The following is a 20000-nucleotide window of genomic DNA, read 5'->3' on the forward strand; positions in this document are numbered from 1 at the left end:
GTGTGTGTGTGTGTGTGTGTGTACACGCGCGCGTGTGTCTTCAGTCCAATGGTACACACATCATGTACAAGAACACCGTGTGGATTGAGAGCATTAATAACACGGGGAACGTAGTGACCAGAGACAAGACCATCAATGTGGAGTTCTCTTGTGCCTATGAGCTGGACATCAAGATATCCTTGGAGACAGTGCTGAAACCCATGCTAAGGTCAGAGCTCAATTTGAACTGGGATGCCTCTGAAAAAAAATGAATTTTTTATTCATTTTACTGCTGACATTTTGAGGACAAGTTCTTAAATGACCTCGGAATTCATGCTGTTGACAGATTAAAGAACTAACAGCGCAGACATCCATCTTCAGAAGCCAAAACTGGTTGTGGCTTTCAAAATAAATGATAAATCTTTATTGAAATGACTGCTCTTAGTCTCCAGATACTATCAAACATGTGTTTGATTTATAGCTTTTGTTATCAGATAAGAGAGAATGAGAGAGAGAGTGAGAGAGCGAGAGAGAGAGAGAGAGAGAGTGAGAGAGAGAGAGAGAGAGAGAGAGAGAGAGACTTTTCGGTCCCCAGAGAAAGATTTTTATTGGGTATTGTAAAAGTGCTCTGAAATGTGCCTTACATAAAATGCTTAAGCCTCATGTTGCCCTCACACAAACAGGCCTGAGCATGTCATTTTAGCAGAGTAATGCAGGGACTGCCCAAAAGTATGATCCCATTTTACAGCTTCTGTGTCCTCAGATACTCCCTAATTCTCTCTCTCTCTCTCTCTCTCTCTCTCTCTATCTCTCCCTCCCTCCCTCCCTCCCTCCCTCCCATAACGTCTCTTAAGGTGTGGTAGACTAAAGGCCTGAGGTGTGAAATTTTACTGTTTTGAACAAATATTCATGACTAAATTTCTCTCTCTCTCTCTCTCTCTCTCTTTCTCTGTGTGTGTGTGTGTGTGTGTGTGTGTGTCTCCATAGTGTGATAAATCTTACCTTACCCACTCAAGAAGGGAACTTCATCACTAAGATGGCGTTGTACAAGAACGCCTCTTACAGACAGCCGTACCGGGAGGGAGAGGTGGTACTCAGCACGCGAGATGTGCTGTACGTGGGGGTTTTCGTGGAGGGAGCGGACGAGCATCAACTTATTCTCATAGTCAACATGTGCTGGGCTACGCCGTCCCGTTATAGCAACGACCGGCTACGCTACATCATCATAGAGAGAGGGTAACAACGCACACACACAGACATACGTTCACTCATTGTTTTAAGCTATGGCACCGCTCAGCTACGGGTACTAAAACCCATTTGCAAACACGCCGTTCTGCTACAGATGTATACCTGCTACACAAAATAAACAAACAAAACAAAACAAAACAAAACATAAACATGATATCTGCGCGTTCACGTGCATTGTCCGCACTCGCTCACTCACAAATTAAGACATTTCATCCGAACAACTCGTATAGCAGCACATGTAACTGTCTCTCAGGACGATAACATAAACTCTTCTTGCAATTGTGTATATACAAAAGTGTATGCTTGGAACTTAAATTCACAAATAGCCAGAGAGAGAGAGAGAGAGAGAGAGAGAGAGAGAGAGAGAAAGAGAGGTGATGACTTCATTCCGTCTCAAGATTCATGACTTATATTTAACAGGTGCCCAAACATTAAAGACAACACCATAGGTATGGCTGAAAATGGAGTGTCCCTCACCTGCCGTTTCCATGTCACCGTCTTTAAATTCATCGGTGACTATGATGAGGTTCATCTGCACTGTGATGTCACTTTGTGTGACTCAGAGACTAACGCCTGCAAAGTGGTGAGTTCTCATACACCCGTCTGTCCCTGGTCATTAAAAAGAATTCTCATTATAATTATGTAATCATATAAATCACAGTTGTGTAATCTTATTATGCAGTTCCTCAGAATGCTGCACAAAGTTCCATTGAATTGAAAGGGCCGTCCCAGTGTTCGAAGGTCTGATAATTCTTGATAAGATTAAATCTCTGTGACTGTGGACACACACTGTGAGCAGTGATTTTACCTCTGCATTTAACCCATCCTTACACACCAGTGGTGGGCACAATCAAGTTGGGGGTTAAGTGCCTTCAGCCGTGTATGTTTTCCCTGCTGGTCCTAAGAATCGAACCAGTGACCTTTCGGTCACAAGCCCGCTTCTCTAACGCTTAGGCCACAGGCTGCCCCTCTAAAAAAAAAAAAAAAAAAAAAAAAAAAAAAAAAAAATTAATGACCGCTCCCTTAGGCCACGGGTTTTGTGCTTCTGATTCATGTTTTTCATATCGTTCCGCAAGTAGTCCGTTCACTTATCGTAACGGAAATTCATGGCAGTGAAACGTTTCTGCGGATAATCAGGGGCAAGAAATGAATGGGGTCATCAACTTCAACTTCCCCCGAGATGTGCCACTGATTCTCTAAAACTGCACCATTAATGGAAACATTCCATTTATCGAAAAATAAATCCCTTCAGGACGATGCAAGACCTGTTCGTCCTGTCGGAATTTATTTTTCGATAATGACCGGCAGACTATACAATAGCCCTTAGATGTAATCGTATAATTATGGTATTACTCTATAATTGCCCAGTTATGTCATTACTGTTTTTTGAAGGTAGTAATTGAGAGCTGCTGGGTTTCACTATGAGGATTTTAAGCTAAATTGCATATGTATGAACATGTACTGTGTTGGACATTTTGCTTTCGTAGTGACATTCTGGGGTGGTAGAAAGGTGTTTTGGGCATGTCTGATCAATATTCAGTGTGCTGTTTGCAGAACTGTCCACACAACAGAAGGGTATACTCAGACTACAGTCAGCAAAAAGAACACATATTGACAGTTGGGCCAATCAGAAAAAGAGGTATATTTCTCTCTCTCTCTCTTTCTTTCTTTCCCTCCCTCCCTGTGTGTGTGTGTGTGTGTGTGTGTGTGTGTGTGTGGATGTATCAGAAATAAAGATGAGGCTAAGCTATTTGTGGTTATAATTGTTTGTGTAAATGTGCACGTGTGTGTGTGCGTGTGCGTGCGCGTGCATGTGTGTGTGTTACAGAGTCAGACTGGTGTGAAGAGGATAATGGAGGCTGTGAACAGATCTGTACGAGTCAGATGACGGGCGCTGTGTGTAGCTGTGTGACAGGAATGTTGCAGAAAGATGGAAAAAGCTGCCGTGGTAAGACTGCGTGCACACACAAACACACACACACACACACACACACACACACACACACACACACACACACACACATACACACACACACACACACACACACACACCCCTCTACCTTTCATACAGCGTATATCAGTAACACCATGCTCAGACGTCACAGTACCGACTGTTCTTCTCTTCTTCTCTGTAACTCAAAAACCAAAGAGAATCGTGTGCAGTGTTCATGATCTCCAGGTTAAGGCTAACATTACTTGTGAACAGGGGTTTTAAGACCAGTGACACACACTGGGACACAGGGACAAAAGACAGCTTACTCTCCACCCTAAACAGTACAATAGCACTGATGATGTGGTATTCAACTGTGAATGTATTCAACTGAGCAGTGAATGTCGTAGATAGATAGATAGATAGATAGATAGATAGATAGATAGATAGATAGATAGATAGATAGATAGATAGATAGATGGATCATTCATGACCACAAACATTGGCTATCTATCTATCTGTCTGTCTATCTATCTATCTATCTATCTATCATTCTATCTGTCTGTCTGTCTGTCTGTATATGTGTCCATCAGTCTATCTGTCTATTTATCTTGTGCAGATGAATACAAATCATCTCATGTTTGTTTTTCTCCATTCAAAGCCACTAGCTCAAGTGATGACCTTCGGCCTCTGGTTTCTCTGGTTATCATTGGTGTCAGCAGCTGTTTCGTCCTCATTCACACACACATGTCCGTCTTCTACTCTTAACCTTTACCGAACAGTACCGAGAGGACACAGAGGTACAGAGGGAAAAAAAAAAAACAGCGAAGAGCAAAAAGAAAGGAAAAGAGTCCAAAACATCACTGCAAATTCTTACAAAGCAGATTGGAACAGCCCCCCGCCCCCCACCCCCCCCAATCTGTTCATGACCGCCCACCACAGACACTCAGCCTCCACAAAAAAAAAAACAAGAAAACCCTCTGACTGATGCGTCTTGGAAACCAGCATCCCATTTACAAAAAAAAAACACACCATCAAATTCCACATGACACAGAGCCAAATAATCAACCCAGACCTGATTCTCCTCCCTGTTGACTGGACCCAACCCATAATCCACATCACACCCAGAAGCAGCTGAATTTTTTTTTTCTTTTTCTTTTTTTTTTTTTTGTTACAAGCAAAGAATGCCAGAATTACAGTGTACGTCAGACATTACAGACAAAAACAAAAAAAAAAAAACGCATTAAACTATAAGAGGGAGTGTACACTTTACATACGTACATTCTATGGCAGCAGAGTGTGTATAAATATAAGGTTTTCTCATGGTTTAAGGATGACCCTGGACGTGATTCTCTGGGCTTATTAAGATTTACATTGGATGTTATGAATGAAAATAAACTTTTCTCTCTCTCTCTATCTCTCTCTCTCTCTCATGCGCACACACACACAGATGCAAACTCTCCACAGTTCTCAAATTATTACGTACAGTAATTAACTAATATCTAACCATCAATTCTACCATCTTGCAACAAGACTCAGATTAAATGGTAACAGATCTGCATTCAACTGAGTACTGAATGTGATTAAAAGTATTTTTAAAAGAACCTTCTTATTGTAATTCACAGAAGTATTGTTAAAAAAAATGAAACTACATACATTTCCAAAGAATTCTTCAATAGCAACACCAAATCTTACTTTTTTGAATCTAATTAATCATAGTTTATCATATTTGTGTTGTGTATATGAAACAAGTCTGAATGAATAGTGCTTATTCTTTTTTTTGTCATCAGAGATATTTAATGTATATAATTATGGGGACAGTCTCAAAAACAGAAAGAATTAGTCTTAATGATGCACTTGATGATGATGATGATGATGATGATGATGATGATGATGATGATGATAATGACAATGACAGATAAGATGGTCATGTCATTGGTGTTTTTGGTGACGATGATACAAACATAACAATGTTTTTTTTTATTCAACGTCTCATGTGGCTAGTGAGGGTGACTTGAGCAAAATACCCACCCACATACAAAAAAACCTGGGCTCTTAAATTCGGATTGAATTGGTTTAAATGTTTCCTTTACTTTTTTCAGCCTCTCTGATTTTATACAGCGATTACATCGCTGTGAAAATGGAGAGGTTTGAGTTCAATACGTTACATATGTTGTCTTGATTGTCCTTACTGAAATACTCGGTGTGCTGCCGTGTACAGATAACAACCAGAGGTGCCATGATGACCTGTTTGTGTGTTCTTGTTGTTGTTTTAATTACAGGTTGCATATCTGACCAAAAAGAGAGGTGTTAAAAATAAGTGTACACTCTCCTGTAAACACTAATCTCTTTCTACTATAGTTGTATAGCAGCCATCCCATTTGTTAAAAATAAACTGAGCAATTCTCAATACTTATACCCGGAGTGTTTCAGTAATGTCTGTTATACATTTATTGTATTGAATTGTACTGTGTAGACTAGGGATACATTAAGTCTCATTATACGGTTCCTCACAATGCTGCAGAAAGTTCCATCGAATTGAACGGACCATCCCAACGTTCCAACGTCCGATATTTCTCGGTAATGACCACTGAAAAAAAAGACCGCTGCCTTAGGCCACGGCTTTTGCCCTTCTGATTCAAATATTTCATATCATTCCGCAAGTAGTCCGTTCACTTATCGTAATGGAAAATTCATGGCAGTGAAAAGTTTCTGCGGACAATCAAAGACAAGAAATGAATGGGGTCATCAACTTCAACTTCCCCCGAGATGTGCCATTGATTCTCTAAAACTGCACCATTAATGGAAACATTCAGTTTAACATCAATAAACAGAATACTTAGCCTATTAACCTGCAACAAGTTGACGAGTAAGCAGGTAGTCTAACACCTGCAATTTTAAAGTTGTATTTGTCGGAAGACTATTTTCCTCAGCGGAAGCCACGAAATGGCAATAAAATCATTGAAATGAAATTTTGTGTGAAGTTTCTTTTTATCATTTTGGCAAGTAACCGTTTAATAAGCGGGATAATGTATAGTCCGCCGGTCGTTATCGAAAAATAAATTCCTTCAGGACGATGCAAGACCTGTTCGTCCTATCGGAAATTTATTTTTCGATAATGACCGGCAGACTATACATTATCCCTTACATACATTAAGATGGTATAGAAAAGGGAATTGGTTACCACGAGCACACTGGACAAGTGGTGAAGAGGTCATAAGTCTGTGGTGTGTGTGTGAGTTAAAGAGAGTTAGGGTGTGTGCGCGCGCGTGTCTGACTAAGCGCGTGTAACTGTAAGCAGAGAGAGAGAGAGAGAGAGAGAGAGAGAGAGAGAGAGAGAGAGAGAATGATCGCCACGTCGCTAAGGCGACCGCTTGGGAGGCGGTTCCTTAGAGCCGACTTAAAAAACGAAGATATCCTAGCTGGAAGCTTAACAAGCATGCCGTCACAGGAGAGCGTTAACGTTTGAGTGTGAAACTATGTGAATTTGCCGTGGATGGTCATCATTGCTCGGTAAAACATTCCCGGAAGGCAGCGGTTAATGATTTATACATGAATATTCCTCCGTCGGGATGATGAACTGGAATTCTGCCGGTAAGAACGTTTTGGTCTCTGCAGAAAAGAACTACTGCAGGATAAGCCGCGGCTGGCTATAGACACAAGCAAGTGACATAACCGACTTATGTTGGCCAGATGGTATTTTTAGAAGGTCTAGTTCTTCTCTGCTATCTTCGGTGTGTTTTAATCTATCATCGAATAATCCGAGACCCAATTTGGTTAAGTATTTGCTAGCTATGACAAGCTATAGGGCTTATCAGTGTTGGTAGCAACGGTCAGTCTCTTGCAGTTACGGTATCTGTGTGTTTAGCAAGCTCAGATTGCCGTGATTTACTCACTGCAGTAATGATATTGCTTCGCTCATCTCTCTCTACTTCATTACGCCACCGATAATTCTTACATTTATTGCGAGGCCTCTGAGTGTGTAGCTATTTATAACAAATCATTTGTAGCTATGGATGAATCACACACACACACACACACATTTCTTTTTCTTTCTTTCTCTCTTTCTTTCTTTCTTTCTTTCTTGTCAAAAAGCCAGTACATAAGAGGCACCTTCTCTTTATTTCTTAATTTGTGCGTGTATATGTGTGTGTCTGTGTCTGTGTGTGTGTAATGTCTCTTTGGTTGACTCCCCCTCACAACTGATCAACTGATACTGTTTGTAAGAAAAGACAAGTGATGTTTCTCACATGTTCCACCTCAGTTTTTCAGTAATATGCGTCAGCTTGTGTGTGTGTATGTGTGTAAGAGAGAAAGAGAGAGACTGTGTGTGTGTGTGTTTTAGAGAGAGAGACTGTGTGTGTGTGTGTGTGTGTGTGTGTGTGTGTGAACGTGTGGTAGGGAAGGAGAGAGAGAGTGAAGGGGTCAAGAGCAAATTTTGCTGAAGTGTAGCATACACAAAATTACCAAATATCAGCACTCCAGGTTCTAGAGTGTTCCCTTTGGTTGAACATAGAGTTAGACCTGAATAATAAATTCTAATTTTGTTTCACGCAAACTTTCATTGCTCTTTAAATGAAGATTTTTAATTTTTTTTTTTAGTTTATATTTGTTCAATTTCTGTGGTCCATGAAAACTCAACTATTTGTGTCTTTTCCCCTCATTGCAGTTTAGCTTCGTCATCTGTGTGGCTGACTCCTCCTCATTCTCCTCCTTAACCAACCTCATCATCATCATCATCATCATCATCATCGTCATCACCATCCCTGCTCTTCATCATGTCTCCAGTGTACTCCTCTACCAGATATGCCACAGGCTCCACACTGCTTTCATCCTATTGTCATTACGACTATTATGATCCAACCCTGGCCTACAGTGGACAGACTCAAATACAAACCTCCAAGTACGCTCCTTCCACCTCCCGCTACCTTAGTCCCAGCCCCTGCCTTCCCAGAATCATCGCGATTCCCCCTCAGGACCCCGAACGGGGGCGGCTCGCCCCGCGTTCCGACCCCAGGGTGACCCGGCGTAGCGAGAGCTCCAGCCGGATTCAGGTGAAAGGATTCGTGCCCCGGATCAACGGAGCGAGAGGATGCTCTCCTTCGCGCCTTGGGTTGCCGTCCACTCCTCCCCTGTCGCTAAGGCGACGGTCGGTCAGCCAGTCGGACCTGGCTCAGGATCTGAACTCTCTGGACATCAGAGAGCCTGACTCCCCTGAGAAAGCGCTGTATCCGCCCAGAGAGAATACAGGCAGAGGCTACAACAGATCCATGGCAATCCTGTACGGAAGCCCAGAGGTGAGTTAAAAAAGATATATATTTACAAACAAACAGACATATACACACTTCCAGACAAACAAATACTGTCTCCCTTTATTAAAGCTCAGAGATGAATCAGACACAGTCTCATACACACACATACACATGGATACACACACACACACACACACACACACACACATTCACACACAATCACACACGCACACAAACACACTTATACCCACCTTCTGATCAACACTGTTGTCATGTGGGCTACTGCAGATCAGAGACAAGTTAAATTCACAAACACACCCACCCACACACACTCACAGGCCAGCGAATACAGTCAGTATTAACGTGTGGAGCCTCAGAAGCAAGTCGCACACGCCCGCAGAGATGCAAACACACACACACACACACACACACACACACATGAACACACACACAAGCACGGACAAACACCGACTTGACGTGAAGCTTCGTCAGATATCAGCAAAATAAGCATAGGGTGGTACAAATATCATGTACAAACATAAATATGTTGATAAAATGATCGACAGTGACACCTGGCAGTACATGTTTTAAAAGGAATCAAACATTTCCTCCAACTGTGAGGCCACTCATCAGATTAACTAGTAAAACCCCTGAATGCAATTTCGCAGAGTGTGTTTAAACCTTGTAACCTAATTTACCGTAATGCCATTTTACTTTGAACATCAGTTCAAACTTAACAGACTCCGCTTTGAGCTCTAATTATGTTTAGTTATTTATTTTTTTCTGAAGCACTTATTGAGTTAGAGCTGGGAGTGTGACCCTTGGGAAGAAGTAAGCTCGTAACTGGCTTGTAGTTAGAGTACGCATTCACAACCTCCCACACACACACACACACACACACACACGCGTGTGTGTGTGCTCACATACATATACACAGACACACACTTTCTCTCTCTCACAGATGCACACACACACACACACACACACACACACACACGTGTTTGCGCACATACATATACACAGACACACACTTTCTCTCTCTCACAGACGCATACACACATACACACACTCAAACTCACACATATTAACACTGGGGACCAATTAAACTCAGAACATCACCCTTACCCCCTTGGCTTCTCTTTTCTCCCCTGTGAGCCGAAACATTGTACATTTTCTACTCTGGTACGAGCACCAGCTAAATATCATGGTCACAGTGAGAGAGAAAGTTCTAGAAGTCACTTTTAATCGATATCATTTTGATCCTAATCTCCAGGCACGGATCATGTGATTCCGCGGTGCTATCAGAACATTAATAGAATTAATCACTTAATTACAACAAGAGAACGCCCTTTGTGTTAGTGAAAGCCACCGCCAAGAATATTATCTAGAGGCTGTTTTTGCCAACCGTTTTCACCCATGGCACACTTTGCAACAGTTCTGAGATATCATAGCACACGCCTGTCACTGAGCTGCGCACAAAGCAGCTGCCAGTTAAGCAACTCAAAGAAACCCGCAGTTGCAGTCATGCAGTGAAGACAAACCTATTTCATTTTAAATAACCTTTCAGTAGTTTAGTTAAGCGGAATAGGTTTGGAATCATTTAAAGTAATTTTGTGGGTTTTTTGGATGACATTTTGAATTTTGTTCCTTTTTATAAAATAATTATAGATTTTCAGATACATAAAGGTCTTTCATTGCCTAACAAAGCAGTGTGTAGAAGTAATACTTAAATGTTACCACTAGAGGGTACTGTTATCTTCTGTTATCTGTTGTTATTTGCCTTGTCCTGGGTTCACTGTTGAGGGGTATGATTAAATTTCTTAGACTAAAAATACTTATTAATTTATTAAAAGATTATCTAAAAGTACATTTTGGGTAACAATAGAGCAATATGAACAGATTATTTTGAGAAGTGTTTGTGTGTGTGTGTGTGTGTGTGTGTGTGTGTGTGTGTGTGTGTGTGTGTGTGTGTATGATGTGTGTATGTGTAAGTGTGTGTTTTTTGAAACACACTCAAATTTAAAAGTCTCTCATAAAAAGACATAGGTGATTTTTTTTTCTGTGTGTATTTTCCACCAGGTCGTGGTTGTCTGTTAACACAAACCCCTGATTTATGTGTGTGTGTGTGTGAACATGCCTCAGTAACAGTGTTGACTTAGAATAGCTTGCATAATCTAATTCCCCTTTCTCCTAAACACATAGAGGGACTAATTGGTAGACTATGCCCGGGCATGTTCTGGTGATTAACATGGTCTGGTAACAGCACTGGACCTCTGGCCAGCTGCCTCTTTTTCAACTAGGTGAACCACAATCAAAATTCATTTTACCATCGCACTCTTCTCAACAGACCTTAAATCCCAAAAGGCTGAATAGAGACCGATAAAGCTCATGAAGTGATGTCTTTTTGCAGCCGTTTGTGTCCGGAATAAACCTCTTAAATACTTCATTTGTGACCCGAGCACAACAGTACTCCCAAACATGGTTTAAAAAAAAAAAAAAAAAGATTGTTTTTTTTTGAGACTCTTTCACTGAGGATCACCAGCTAAAACTGCGCAGTCTTCTAACACAGGTTTTAGAATTCAGTGTTTAACCTGTAACTGTTTTAATACATTAAAAAAAAAAAACCAAAAAAAAAAAAAAAAACCATGAAACAATTCACATTTTTATGGACTGAACTGTAAAGTTAGTTGGTTGTCGTAGTGTTACTACAGAACTAAGTGTAGGGTATTGCTTGCCAAGTGGAGCCGAGATAACTGTAATTTTATAGTACTAGAAAACCAACAGCATGATGATGAGGTCTGTAAAAAAAATCCCATAAAGGCACTTCTGCTGTCTTAAGGCAATGTCAGAAAGTCACATTAAAAAAAAAAAAAAAAAAAAGGGCCTTAAATTTTGTCACAACGGTGCCTGATTACTTTAAAAGTTGGCTGTGCTGAGGTCTTTTTAGATATTTTCCCGATCCCGAGGTCAAGGGAGGGGCGTTTTTTTGAAAGCGAGAGTAATCTCTTTTCAAAGTGCGTTCCTTTATGACGCGTGTTAGATACACAGACCGTTGACCCTTGTGACCTATTTATGTTGTATATGAACACCGAGTTACATAACTCCAAACCCCATGCGTCTGTGTCACTGTTAAAGACAGGTGGGAAAACCTGAAAATCAGGTTTAAAAAAGCAAACGATTCAATAGCTCCCCCTTCATTAACTGTAAAGTAGGACATATTACACACACGGGACACTGTTGAATACCGTGCAGTGCTGTTCATTCGGTCGCGGGACGTCGTGTGGAATTTCAGCGGTCGGTTTCCTGCGTTTCCTTCACTGGCGTGTGATTTACAGAGACGTTCTCGCTGGTCGCGCTCTGTCAGATCACGTTGGGAATGGAAAATATGTGTTCTGTCGATGTTCTTGAAAGTATGCCAGTGTATTCAATGAAGCGAGGGATTCGGGACTTTGCACTATTTTCTTTCTTTCTTTCTTTTTTTTTTTTTTCTCTAATAGGTGTTTACAGAAGCACTAGGGGAGACTGATTGGTTGGGTTACACACACCCAATGCTAGGCTAATGATTCGTCCGACTGGTCTCCATGATCGTGTTGTCATGTTTGGTTGCTCAAGAGCAAAACACAAAAATAATTGCAAAATGATTGCAGGTGTCGTGGACTGCTGTTAGGAATAAAATTGGTTGTTATGGTAACTGTGAGGGTTATAGTTGGATATAAGGGTTACAGTGTTATGGTTATAATTGGCTGTTAGGGTAATAACAGGTTGTTAGGGTAACAGTGTTAGGGTTGTTAGGGTGTTGTAACTGAATGTCAGGGTAACAGTGTTAGGGTTAAAATTGGTTTTTATGGTAACTGTGAGGCTTATAGTTGGATATAAGGGGAAACAGTGTTAGGGTTATATTTGGTTGTGAGGGTAACAGCGTTATGGTTATATCTGGGTCTGGGTATTGTGGTGTTAGTTTTGAGGTTATAGCTGGATGTTGTGGTGTAAGTGTTGGGGGTTACGTCAGTCCCCTTTCTTGAGCCACTCCTTTGTAATCAATTATACTCAACAAAATCATCTGTTGCTCCAGAACATATCCACGCCCAGTGGTCCTTTACACGCCATGTTCGTTTATATACACACATCAATGTGAATACACACACATGCACACACCCTGTTAGTTGCTTGTGTAAACTTACGTCAGTCCAGCATTCCTGGGGAGCACCCTACACCCCTCTACATACCAAGATGACCCCGTCATTCAGTGAGAGATTTCCTCAGTAATGTTTCATGTACACTCCTTGTAACAGGGAAAGGAGGGGTTGTTGGCGTAACCAAGCAACGTCTCCTAGACAGTTGGATGAATCACCCACTCAGTGGCATCGCTTCTAATTGTTTTATGGCCATTGAATGTGGAGTTTACAGTAGTTAAGTAGGTGTGTGTGTGTGTGTGTGTGTGTGTGTGTGTGTGCGAGTGAGAGAGAGAGAGAGAGAGAGAGAGCCTGCTCTGACGTGGTCCTGATCTCTACCCCAGCCCTGAAGATCCACCCTCATTCAAGGCTGTGGGATTGTGGGAACTCTACACAACTCTTGGCTTCATTGCAGAACCCTGTAGGCTAAATGCTTTACAACGACTTTTTGAAGAAAAAAGAAAAAACAAAACAAACAAACAAAAACAAAACCATCTGATTATAGACTGTACAGAAGTACTGTACATTCCGTGGAACTTGCCAGGGCTGCAAACCTTCAAGAAATTTCATGCATCAGTGCCTCCAGTTCCTCAGAAATTTGATAGCCTGTAGCTTTCACCAGCCTCCTTGTTCCCAGTGGAAACTTCCAGATATGAACTCCCATTCCAGAAAACTATCTTAAACCAAAAAGAAAAAGAGAAGAATCATTACTAAAGTTTGTCCAGCCACGCGTGATACGAGAACCCTTAAGACAGAGAGGTACATTGAACCCCCTACTTCTGATTTGACCCAAAAAAAAAAAAAAAATGGACTGGGCTGCATGCTGAACGGGTAGTGGCAGAGAGAACAGGGCTGTAAATTTTACAATGTTCTGTACAGTTTGAAGGGCAGTGAAGTTGTAAAGATCGAACATGCAGAAACCACGGCTCTGATAAGATGGTTATCGCACAGTTATCCGGCCAGATGGATGTCAAGGCCAATGACTGCGCTCCTCCCCTGAGAGAGGACGGCGTCCGCAGCAGCTGCGAGTTTAAAGGGTTATGCGAAAACCCCTCACGCGAACTGAAAGAGTCATTTGAAGTGCAGACGTCCCCTCAGACACTTTCCAGAGGCGAACTCTACAGACAGGCCTAAAGAAGGCCCACACAAAACTCTACAGACAGGCCTAAAGAAGGCCCAGACAAAACTCTACAGACAGGCCTAAAGAAGGCCCACACAAAACTCTACAGACAGGCCTAAAGAAGGCCCACACAAAACTCTACAGACAGGTCTAAAGAAGGCCCACACAAAACTCTACAGACAGGCCTAAAGAAGGCCCACACAAAACTCTACAGACAGGCCTAAAGAAGGCCCAGACAAAACTCTACAGACAGGCCTAAAGAAGGCCCACACAAAACTCTACAGACAGGCCTAAAGAAGGCCCACACAAAACTCTACAGACAGGCCTAAAGAGGGCCCACACAAAACTCTACAGACAGGCCTAAAGAGGGCCCACACAAAACTCTACAGACAGGCCTAAAGAGGGCCCACACAAAACTCTACAGACAGGCCTAAAGAGGGCCCACACAAAACTCTACAGACAGGCCTAAAGAAGGCCCACACAAAACTCTACAGACAGGCCTAAGAAGGCCCACACAGAACTCTACAGACAGGCCTAAAGAAGGCCCACACAAAACTCTACAGACAGGCCTAATGAAGGCCCACACAAAACTCTACAGACAGGCCTAAAGAAGCCCCACACAAAACTCTACAGACAGGCCTAAAGAAGGCCCACACAAAACTCTACAGACAGGCCTAAAGAAGGCCCACACAAAACTCTACAGACAGGCCTAAAGAAGGCCCACACAAAACTCTACAGACAGGCCTAAAGAAGGCCCACACAAAACTCTACAGACAGGCCTAAAGAAGGCCCACACAAAACTCTACAGACAGGCCTAAAGAAGGCCCAGACAAAGCCACAGGCTGAATCACCTATTCCCAGTTTACTGAGGGTTCCACAGATTTATCCATACGCTCCCCCTGTCTTTCATACACACACACACACACACACACTCACACACACACTCACACACAGATCTATACTGATACTTATACAGTCTATGCCAAAGCTGATACTGTCACGTCTGCGCTGACTTGTATGATGCAGACTGCCTGTCCTCTATGAAGGGTACTGCCCAGCACTTATTTAGATGCTTTACATTGGAAGATACATGAAAAAACGTTTAGATTATGGGGGCTAGAGATCCACTTCTATCTGTCTATAGCTCACTCTCTTACTTTCCATGAACTTTTCTTTCACTTCTGTCTGGTCTAACTTAGAGGCGGCACTTACGCCACAGAGAGCTCCTTACTGGCTACATGCTTGGTTTGTATTCTGCCTGTCTTGAAAGTCGTTTTGGATAAAAGCGTCTACCAAACGATTAAGTGTATACGTAACATACTTATTTTGAACTTACACCCTCAAACAGATCACCCCTGCTTCTTTTACGTGAGTATGTTTTAGCACGAGACTGGGTTCCCAAAAAATGCCACGTGAGAGAATAAATACGCCAGTGGTTACAAATGATTTACAGAAAATCAAACTCCAGCCCGTCTGTCCTGCGTTATCCCGTTTCTATCCTTAGTCCAACATCTGTGCTATTTCTAGGGATGAGGATTTCAACGCCGCCTCAAAACAAAGTTGCATTTGAGTTCAAACTAATATTTGTTTTGTGACAACACATTCTGTCCAAGGCTTTTGGGATCAGGACAGAAAAACACAGGCGCTAGGCAACACTTTAGATGTTCCCTGCAGTCATAAGAAAGTGAGAATTCCTCAAAAGAATCCTACTGTATCTTTTCGTCGTCGTTGGCGATGCATTCCACGTGCCGTGATTGGCTGAGATAAGGCAGAGGGTGACAGAGGGAGTGAGGTGACCAGATAATCTTGTGACTAGAAGTTGTTTTGTGTCACCTTTCTTGGCATCTTCCCTTCTCTCACATTCTGCACAATCCAACAAAACAAACTCTTCAGGTTCCAGTCAGAGTTCCGAGACACCTGCCTCATTCTAGCATAGAGTTGTGATTCCCTCTGGTTCACTTAAAAGGTTCGACTCGCATACGTGTGAAAATAACCTACGCCATTTGTGCTCCATCAGGATTTTAACCAATATTTAACTAAGAATGATTTGCTGAGTGTTAGGTAATGCACGTTCTTCAATGCTGATGTATCAAGTATAGCCATAAAGATGTTTGGATCCAGTTTTGTTAGACAGAATTTTGTTCTGTGTCAGAAGTAAAACCTTACATTTGGTATATAGCAGCGAAATAAGAAAAGTCATCCTTTGTGTTCAGCTTAAAAAATTAAAACAGTACAAAAAGCTGGAGATGATCACCCATTTTGTAGGTAATACAACTGGCTAGATAAATAAGTAAATAGATAACTTCAGGATGGCCTGATTCTCCTTCTCTTCTTGTCTTTCCTCTCTGGCGAGGCTTTCGTCATTCTCCTGCCCATATCTGTGACATGCTTCAGTTGACTGGAAAGCATGACCGTGCCTACATGCAATGACACTGCGTGTTAACGCTGTAAAAATTGAGGTCAGACTGTAGGACACAGATATATCTCTGCAGTCAGTCTGCTGATAGAAGACTGTACGTCAAACCGCAGGAAGCGGAAAAGGACTTGACGATCTGAATGTCCAACGAAACAGCGGTTTAAGGGAAGGAAAATAAATAAATAAGTAGATAGATAAATAAATAAATAAATAAATAAATAAAACTGGGCCCTGATCCTAGACACCTTGAGAACATTTGAAATTTCATGCATATGTTCTGTCTTCTTCCATCCGACCCCACCCCCCCGCACCCCCCTCCCACCACCAAAGTCCTTTGGTTTGAGCCTCTGTGGAACTGTTGTGTTCTATTCACTGGTGTGTTTCTAAAGCACTGGGGACGAGTATCAGCTTGAAGGTACAAACTAATTAGGCCCAAGAGTTTTCAGCTTCCGTTTAGTCAGCAACAACACATGCTTAAGGGTTGAGGGAGCGTCACAAAATTCTTCTAATTCCTTTCTCGTAAAAGATAAAAATTTTGCTGCTGTGCATCTGGGCGTAGAAGATACCTTTGATATGAGTGTTTTCGAAGCGCTCGTTGGTATGTCAGCAAACAGGATGATCTGTAATGTAGATGTCTCTTTTTTTTGCTATCTTTAAGTAATTCACGGTTCTGCACACGCACCAGTGAGGGTGTTGTTCATGTGCAGTTACTGATGTTATAATTGCATGTTTAAGTAGGGTTTTTTTTTTTTTTTTTTTTTTTACTTATCTTTGAAAGTATGCGTTGTTTCACCACGCTTCCTCATTATGCCGGAGACCACGTCAATACACAGCAGCAGATTGTACCTACAGACTCGTACCAAATAACTGCTGGCAGGTGATGGCAGTTTTGGTTTATTTATTTATTTATGTATTTATTTATTTTTAGGGAGGTTTTAATATTGAAATGGAACATTAAAGGACATCAGATTGTAGAGCAGCAGTGTGTGTTTCAGTGATATCTCTAAATCTTGATTGACGTCCCAGATTTTCACCAGCTGTGTATGACCACAGCAGTCTGTGGGAAGTACGGGCTGGGTTTCAAATGGGTGGGCGCCGTAAAAAAAAAAAAAAATACTGCCTAATTTGGAGTTTTTTTTGTTACGTGTGTTTTTAATCCAAACAGACTGTCCCCTGACCTGTAGCGTGACGTACATACACACAAACACACACATCACGTCAGTGCGGTTGTGATGATGTTACTTCAAAGAATTTGAGAATCGGTGATCATGGATGCAGGTTACAGATAATTATTTATATTTGTGATAAGAAATGGCAGTGTGTGTCTGTGTGTGTGTGTGTGTGTGTGTGTGTGTGTGTGTGTGTGGACAGCAAGACTGTATGTACTATATCATGGTTGTGTACACGTAATTAAGTACAATCCAAATCTTCAGCTACACGTGTACAAACACACACACACACACACACACACACACACACACATCACACACACACACGCACACACACATGCACACACACATCCTTTATAATCCTGATACTAAGCAGAACCCCAGCTGTCACTCTAAAACCTCTGACCCTTGTGAAATCTCACACACACACACACACACACACACACACACACATACACACACATACACAGTCACACAGACTGAAATGTGCATGAACACACACATTTACACACTCAGTTCTCGTGACTCCATATTTATATAATTAATAAAAAGTATAGAGTATGTGACACACACACACACACACACACACAGACACAGACACACGCACACACAATAAAGCCAGTGTTTGTATCAGTAGGACAGCCACAGTCACAAAGCTAGCCTGCTGTGCAAAGTGTTCTTCTTAGGGCAGTAAGTGCTTTTTTCCTCTTTGCTGTTTCATACACACATTTCCACTCAGTGTGGTTTGCTTGAATATGCTACAAAGCAGCATGATTAAAGGACAGAGTGGCCTCTTCTCTGCACAACGTTCCAGAACATTCTATTCATTGGTTCACTGAGGGGGAAAAAAAAACATGCGTGTTTTATAAGTATACACTCTTTTTTATTTGGCTGTGACTACAATGTTAATATCTGTCCGATAATGTTAAGCCTGATAATGGTACCAGTGATTTCTGAAGCAGTTTGTGTGTGTGTGTGTGTGTGTGTGTGTGTGTGTGTGTGTGTGTGTGTGTGTGGCTAGGCATGTACACCAAAAATGGAAAATATCCTGCCTCCATTCACAAACTTTCTTTCTCCTCTCTGTCAGTCTCCTTTTCTTTTCTTTTGTCTCTTCCTCTGTCACACATGAACACACATGCACACACACGCACACATACACATACACACACATACACACGCGCACACACACACACACACACACACACACACACACACACATACACTCACTCAAGCACGTGGTTTAGTCATAGTGTGTTTGATGAGTCTGTTCCAGTCCTGTTTGTTGTGGACACAGATCTAATAGCATGGCAGATGGGGACTGTGGTCTGCTGTCATCCTGGTTTACTCTCTCTCTCCCTCTCTCTCTCTCTGTCCACTGCTGTGCATCACTCCTCTTTGCTATCATGCCCTGTCATGTTTCTCTCTCTCCTCCTCTATCTTTCTCTGATTTGAAATTCTGGTAGTTATTCATTTGCTAAACACATGTCTTCAAATGGCTGCTTTTACAAGGCCATCTCACTGAAACATTTTGTGTTACATAACTGTGGATTGTTGGACTTTTACCACAGTAACTGAGGACAAAGTATCCTAGGATTTCCTCTGTATTTTTAGCCCCAGTATGGCAGCAACCTGCAACAATATTCTGTAGCATTTTACTGAAGCTCTTCAGCTGAGTCCTGAACATATTTTCGTATTGAATTACTACTGGTAAATGCCTCCTGAGATTCTAGCACACTTGGTCTTGTGTTCTCCAATTCTAGAATAGTCAAGTATTCCTTACACGTTATATTCTAGAACCACCACACTCTAGAATACTAGACTCTAGAACACTATTGGTTGATTATCCTGAGGTTCAAGACCTCCAGAATCACACCATAATTTTACAATGATGGAGCTCTGGTTCTAACACTGTTTATGGTGTGAAACTACGCGGCTATAATTCACAGCTCAGCTACATTATATCTGTTTTATGGCTTCTTTAACACACTACAATGTCACAATAGCTTACCACTGGTGGTTGACAGATGTAGAACAAGAGTCATGTGGCTTATATAATATAGTTTTTGCATAGCAAGGCTTGCATTCTGTCATTTTGGTATTTTGTAACTTTTGTAAGTGCTAAACAAAGGATTTACCAATTTTTACCATTTAACAATTACTAATTCAGCTGATAGTAAAACAGTGTGGTTAGTTCAAATCACGGCCTGATTTCTCCAACTTTTCCTACTGTTATGACGCAAATGTTTGCACCTTGGAAATCAGCTTGGAGCACCGAGCGGAATGTTGTTTTAAGATTAGTGCACAGTCATGACACAGGACTTAATTAAAAAAAAAAAAAAAAAATCTGTCCTTCAGTGAATGACAAAGAAAAGGTTCTAAGGCTATGAGAAGTATTTTGTGTGTTAAACTAGCCAAAGAGTGAAATGAAACATGGTAAGGCCTCAGCATTCACAACACTTTCACCTCTACTCCTTTTGTCTCTGTCTCTTTCTCCTGAGCACAGACAGTCCTGTCCAGATCACGGGCGTGATAAGGACTGAAGACAGGATCAGGTTCCAAATGCTCTGCATTTCACTGTTCGTGGAATGTCCGGAGCGCGCGCGCACACGCACACACACACACACACACACACATACACACATGTGCATGGCTCACCTTGCTTCACCTTGGTGCTGCGACAGCATGGGGGTGGGGGGGGGGGTCAGGTGATTCAC

General features: G+C 41.8%; 1 protein-coding gene across 1 annotated transcript in view; it reads left to right on the forward strand.

Annotated features, from left to right (window-relative positions):
* tecta (tectorin alpha) overlaps positions 1-3925 on the forward strand; it is a 17699-nt gene extending 13774 nt beyond the window's left edge. Inside the window, 6 exon segments of the mRNA XM_030793092.1 lie at positions 45-208; positions 967-1215; positions 1648-1810; positions 2782-2866; positions 3056-3175; positions 3819-3925. Of these exon segments, the coding sequence (XP_030648952.1) occupies positions 45-208; positions 967-1215; positions 1648-1810; positions 2782-2866; positions 3056-3175; positions 3819-3925 (888 nt within the window).
* The last annotated feature ends 16075 nt before the right edge of the window (positions 3926-20000 follow it).

This window comes from Chanos chanos, chromosome 15 (genome assembly GCF_902362185.1).
Source record: "Chanos chanos chromosome 15, fChaCha1.1, whole genome shotgun sequence".
Taxonomy (NCBI): domain Eukaryota; kingdom Metazoa; phylum Chordata; class Actinopteri; order Gonorynchiformes; family Chanidae; genus Chanos; species Chanos chanos.